General features: G+C 53.3%; 1 protein-coding gene across 1 annotated transcript in view; it reads right to left on the bottom strand.

The window, feature by feature from the left end:
* Positions 1–6,428, bottom strand: part of GUSB (glucuronidase, beta) — an 88,412-nt gene that overhangs the window by 6,435 nt on the left and 75,549 nt on the right. The window contains exons 5-8 of the mRNA XM_011992908.1: positions 5,313–5,500; positions 4,229–4,381; positions 3,839–4,017; positions 3,608–3,754 (exon numbers count right to left, since the gene is read on the bottom strand). Of these exons, the coding sequence (XP_011848298.1) occupies positions 3,608–3,754; positions 3,839–4,017; positions 4,229–4,381; positions 5,313–5,500 (667 nt within the window). The remainder of the gene's footprint in view (positions 1–3,607; positions 3,755–3,838; positions 4,018–4,228; positions 4,382–5,312; positions 5,501–6,428) is intronic.

The raw sequence follows: 6,428 nt of genomic DNA, 5'->3' as shown, positions 1-6,428 counted from the left end.
AGAGAAATGGTGCAAGAGCCGGGCACGGTGGCTCACGCCTAGAATCCCAGCACTTTGGAGGCTTACTAGAGACCAGCATTTCAAGACCAGCCTGGGCAACATAGCAAGACCTGGTTTCTACAACAAATTTAAAAATTAGGGGCGGGCATGGTGGCTCACGCCTGTAATCCCTACACTTTGGAAGGCCGACGCGGGTGGATCATGAGGTCAAGAGTTTGAGACCAGCCTGGCCAACATGGTGAAATTCTACCTCTACAAAAAAATACAAAAAAAACCTAGCTGGGCATGGTGGCACACACCTGTAATCCCAGGTACTCATGAGGCTGAGGCAGAAAAATTGCTTGAACCCAGGAGGTAGAGGTTGTAGTGAGCCAAAATCATACCACTGCTCTCCAGCCTGGGCAACAGAGCAAGACTCCATCTTGGGGAAAAAAATTTTTTTTTTAACTTAGCCTGGCATGGCACTGCACGCCTGTGGTCCCAGGTATTTGGGAGGCTGAGTGGGGAGGATCGCTTAAGCCCAGGAGACCGAGGTGGCAATGAGCCGTGACTGCACCACTGCACTCCAGTCTGGGGAACAGCGAGACCCTGACTCTGAAAAACAAACAATGAAAGAAATGTTTCAAATGGAAGTGACAAGTGGTGGCAGGAATTGGGCTCTGCTAGACAATAAACATAACTTGGACCGGAGAGTCAAGGACAGCCTCTTAGAAGAAACAACCCTTAGGAAGGGTGCAGTGGCTCATGCCTGTAATCCCAGCAGTTTGGGAGGCCGAGGCGGGTGGATCACCTGAGGTTGGGAGTTCAAGATCAGCGTGACCAACATGGAGAAACCCCGTCTCTACTGAAAATACAAATTAGCCGGGCATGGTGGTACATGCCTGTAATCCCAGTTACTCAGGAGGCTGAGGCGGGAGAATTGCTTGAACCCAGGAGGCAGAGGTTGCGGTGAGCCGAGATCGCGCCATTGCACTCCAGCCTGGGTAACAAGAGCAAAATTCCATCTCAAAAAATAAATAAATAAATAAGAGGAAATGGCCCTTATACTGAGTAGAGTTAACCAGGAGGGATGAAGGGAAGAAAAACCCAACAGAGGGACCCGTCCATGCTCAGAGCTCCCAGCACCCACCCAAGTCCTCCACAGTATAGACTTTTTTTTTTTTTGAGACAGGGTCTTGTTCTATCACCCAGGCTGGAGTGCAGAGGCCTGATCTTGGCTCACTGCAACCTCCGTCTCCCAGGTTCAAGCGATTCTCCTGCCTCAGCCTCCCAAGTAGCTGGGATCACAGCCGCGCACCACCATGCCTGGCTAATTTTTGTATTTTTAGTAGAGACGGGGTTTCATCATGTTGGTCAGGCTGCTCTTGAACTCCTGACCTCGTGATCTGCCCGCCTCGGCCTCCCAAAGTGTTGGGATTACAGGCGTGAGCCATCACGCCCGGCCCTTTTTTTTTTCTGAGAAACAAAATCTCACTCTGTTGCCCAGGCTGGAGTACAATGACATCATCTCGCTCACTGCAACCTCTGCTTCCCGGGTTCAAGCAATTCTCCTGCCTCAGCCTCCCAAGTAGCTGGGATTACAGGCGTCCACCTCCCCGCCCAGCTAATTTTTTTACTTTTAGTAGAGATGGGGTTTCAATATCTATTGGCCAGGCTGGTCTCCAACTTCTGGCCTCTGGTGATCCACCAACCTCGGCCTCCCAAAGTGCTGGGATTACAGGCATGAGCCACCACGCCCAGCCTAGACTGTTGTTGAAGCCTGTTTTCCTCCTTCCTCGGTTCATTTCTTCTTTTACGCCCTCCCCAATCATTGCTCTACCCATCTGAAGGCTGTGACTGGCACAGATCAGAACAGAACCCCCTACCTCAAGTTCCAAACCCACACTCTCCAACAGCCAGGCTCTCAGATGGGATGCTTCAAAGTCTTCGGACAGCCTGACTGAACCTCTCCAGCCTGGGTGGCTCCCTCCAAATCCTGCCCCAGAAAACAGGCATCTCCTCTGGCCACCTCCCAAAGAAGCCTGTCTGGAAGCCTCAAACACCTGCTCCTAGAAGCCTGTACTCTTCCCCTTCCCTTCGCAACAAACGTCCTGTCCACCTCCTGCTGAGCACACCCCTGTGGCCTGAGCTCTGAATTGTCCATGGCCCAGGCTGCGACAACTTCTCAGAGCCTTCTGCCTGCTGCAGACTTGGCTCAGCCCAAAGCACTGCATGAAATTGGGGTGTGCTGTATGAGTCAAGAAACATTTCTACCACCTCTGCTGCCTCTACCGCAAGTGAAAAACCTACTCTGGACACTAAGTTAGAACTGCACGATTGTAAGGAAGAAAAGGGGGCCAGCAGTGGTTCACTCCTATAATCCCTGCACTTTGGGAAGCTGAGGCAGGAGGATCACTAGAGGCCAGGAGTTCCAGGCCAGCCTGGCAAACATGGTGAAACCCAGTCTCTACTAAAAATACAAAAATTAGCCGGGCACGGTGGCTCCCACCTGTAATCTCAGCACTTGGGAGACCGAGGTAAGTGGATCTCCTGAGGTCAGGAGTCCAAGACCAGCCTGGCCCAACACGGTGAAACCCCATCTCTACCGAAAAATGCAAAAGTTGGCCAGGCGTGGTGGCTCACGCCTGTAATCCCAGCACTTCGGGAGGTTGAGGCGGGTGGATCACGAGTTCAAGAGATGGAGACCATCCTGGCAAAAATGGTGAAACCCTGTCTCTACTAAAAATACAAATATTAGCAGGGTGTGTTGGTGTGTGCCTATAGTCCTAACTACTCAGGAGGCTGAAGCAGGAGAATCACTTGAACCTGGGAGGTGAAGGCTGCAGTGAGCCGAGATTGTGCCACTGCACTCCAGCCTGGCCACAGTGAGACTCCATCTCAAGGAAAAAAAAAAAAAAGGAAAAGTTAGCTGGGCGTGGTGGCCCGTGCCTGTAATCCCACCTACTCAAGAGGCTGAGGCTGGAGAATCGCTTGAACCAGGGAGGCGGAGGTCGCAGTGAGCTGAGATCATGCCCCTGCACTTCAGCCTGGGCAACAGAGGGAGACTCTGTATCCAAAAAAAAAAAAGAAAAAGAAAAAAGAAGAAAAAATTAGCTGGTCGCGATGACACACATCTATAATCCCAGCTACTTGGGAGGCTAAGGCGGGAGGATCACCTGAACCTGGGAAGTCAAAGCTGCAGTGAGCCAACATTGCGCCACTGCACTCTAACCTGGGCAACCAGACTGAAAACCTGTTTCAAAAAAAAAAAAATAATAACCAGGCCAGGCACAGTGGCTCATGGGTGCCTGTAATCCTAGCTACTCAGGAGGCTAAGGCAGGAGAATCACTTGAACCCGAGAGGCAGAGGTTATAGTGAGCGGAGATCACCCCACCGCACTCTAGCCTAGGCAACACAGTGAGACTCCATCTCAAATTTAAAAAGTGAAAAAAAAAAAAAAAGAAAAAAAAATTTGGGTGGGTATTTGGTCCCTGAATGTCCAGGTATAGACGGCCTTCCCATTGGGCTGGACGGGAGGCTGATCTCGAACAGCACATGTCCACCCCAGCCAGCCGCCTGCCAGGGTCTCCTCCCCAATCTAGCCGAGGGCAGGCAGGGGGCACTCACTTCAAGTAGTAGCCGGCAGATTCTAGGTGGGACGCAGGCTCGTTGGCCACAGACCACATCACGACGGCGGGGTGGTTCTTGTCCCTGCGCACCACTTCCTCCATCACCCGCATGTGGTTCTGCAGGGATACGTTGTTGAAGAACTGCCTGCAGGCCAGGAGGGAAGGGACAGAGGGTCATGGTGCAGCCCATGGGCTGGGCAGGCGGAGCAGGTACACAGCGGGGACTCACGGCAGTGCCAGGCCCACGCCAGGACACTCATCGATGACCACAATCCCATAGCGGTCACACATCTGCAGCACTTCCTCGGCATAGGGGTAGTGGCTGGTGCGGAAGGCATTGGCACCAAGCCAGCGAAGCAGGTTGAAGTCCTTCACCAGCAGCGGCCAGTCGAAGCCCTTCCCTCGGATCTACGGGACAGCAGAGCCGTGTGACCCCTGTCCCTGTCGAAGCTGCACTTCCTCTGAGAGCCAGGACCCTGGAGAGCCACCCCACAAGTCCCCTCTCCATTTGGAGCCATTTGCCTCATTGCCCTGAGCTGCCCTTAACTGCAGGACACAGGGAAGGTGAAAGTGGAGGGTGACCAGAAGCAGCCCCAAGGATCCAGGAGCCCCAACGCACGTCCGCATCCTCATGCTTGTTGACACCGTGGAAATAGAAAGGTTTCCCATTGATGAGGAACTGGCTTTCGGTGACAGCCACAGTGCGGATCCCCACAGGGAGTGTGTAGAAGTCAGACACAGGCCCCGGCGACATCTGTGCAGTCAGTCGCACCTACAACAACCAAAACACCAGGTGTGAGCACCCCAACAGCCTAAGCCCTCTGCCAGGAAGGCCCCTCGTGCACCCCAGCAGCCGCCTCTGGGCCTGTAAGCAGAGATGCAGCAATCAGAGGCTCTGCTCTTCCCTGGCTGAACCTAGGACCTGCCCTTCAAAACGGGGTCTTTCCCTTGACCAGACAAGGAGGCTCATGCCTGGAATTCTCACATTTTGGGAGGCTAAGGCAGAAGGATCACTGGAGTCCAGGAACTCAAGACCAGCCTGGCAACAGCCTGAGACCTCATCTCTATAAAAAAAAAACTTTTTTGAGACAGTCTCACTCTGTCCCCCAGGCTGGACTGCAGTGGTGTGATCTCAGCTCACTGCAACCTCTGCCTCCTGAGTTCAAGCAATTCTCCTGCCTCAGCCTCCCGAGTAGCTGGAATTACAGGTGTGCACCACCATGCCCAGCAAATTGTCATATTTTTAGTAGAGATGGGGTTTCACCATATTGGCCAGGCTGGTCTCAAACTCCTGGCCTCAGGCCATCCACCCACCTCAGCCTCCCAAAATGCTGGGATTGCAGGCATGAGCCACTGTGCCCAGCTTACAATTTTTTTTTCTTTAATTAGCCAGGCATGGCGGCATGTGCCTGTAGTCCCAGCTACTCAGGAGGCCAAGGTAGGAGGATTGCTGCAGGCTGAGAGCTCAAGGCTGCAGTGAGCTGTGATCAGGCCACTGCACTCCAGCTGGGGTGACAGAGTGAGACCATCTCAAAAACAAAACAACAACAACAACAAAAACTGGGCCTCCCACCAAGGGTGAGAAACATCAGAAAGCTCAGAGGACCACGCTGCCCGTTCACCTGTCCTGGGCTCCTGCTGAAGCCAAGGTCACCAGATGCGGGCAAAAGACCTCCCTTGGGCAAGCCCCAAACCACCATTACCTCCAACGAGTACAGATAGGCGGGGCGTTCGTGCATCAGGTATGGCCACCAGAGCCTGGCACCCGGCACCTTCAGTTGGCCCTGGGTTCCTGTCCCGTTCGCCACGAGTTTGTTTTCTGCATCCAGAAGACGCACTTCCAACTCGAACAGGTTACTGCCCTTGACAGAGATCTGGTAATTCACCAGCCCTGCGAGCAACGAGAGAGACCAGTGCTGTGGGAGGGACATGACCTGAGTCACACAAAAGGGAGTGCCCTGCAGCCACCGCTGCCAGGAAGCCATTTGTTTCTGTTGCTTTTTTTTTTTCCTGAAACAGAGTCTCACTCTGTTCCCCAGGCTGCAGTGCAGTGGCATGATCTCGGCTCACTGCAACCTCCACCTCCAGGGTTCAGGTGATTCTCCTGCCTCAGCCTCCCAAGTACCTAGGATTATAGACGTGCACCACCATGCTTGGTGAATTTTTATATTTTTTAGTAGAGATGGGGTTTTGCCATATTGGCCAGGCTGCTCTAGAACCCCTGACCTTAGGTGATCCACCCGCCTTGGCCTCCCAAAGTGCTGGGATTACAGGTGTGAGCCACCGCACCCAATGCTTTTTTTAATTTAAAAAAAGATTTTTTCGGCCAGGCACAGTGGTCAGACCTGTAATCCCAACACTTGAGGCTGAGGTGGGAGGATTGCTTGAGCCCAGGAGTTCAAGACCAGCCTGGGTAACACAGGGAAACCACTTCTTCCCTAAAAACACAAACAATCAGCCGGGCGTGCTGGTGCGTGCTTGCAGCCCTAGCAGCCCCAGCTACTTGGGAGGCTGAAGTGGGAGGACTGCTTGAGCCAGGAGTTCGGGGCTGCAGTGAGCTATGATCTTGAGGCAGGGTAGGTAGTCAAGAAGTGACTGTGTCCTTTGGACATGCCAGCCACGGCGCCGAGACACGTGACGTGTGAACACGCATGTACAGCTACTGCGCATGTGCAGCACCCAGAGGATAGCCCAGAACGTGCTTACAGTAACACCTCTTCCCAGCTCCTTAGGAATTCATCATGGAAGACTCCCAGAAAGGGAGTTTCCCCAGTAATAATCGGCGCTGTCTCATCCTTACGAGCAGCCTGTCCTGAATT

The sequence above is a fragment of the Mandrillus leucophaeus genome, unplaced genomic scaffold, assembly GCF_000951045.1.
Source record: "Mandrillus leucophaeus isolate KB7577 unplaced genomic scaffold, Mleu.le_1.0 Scaffold42, whole genome shotgun sequence".
NCBI lineage: Eukaryota > Metazoa > Chordata > Mammalia > Primates > Cercopithecidae > Mandrillus > Mandrillus leucophaeus.
This window is presented reverse-complemented; position numbering and strand designations above follow the sequence as displayed.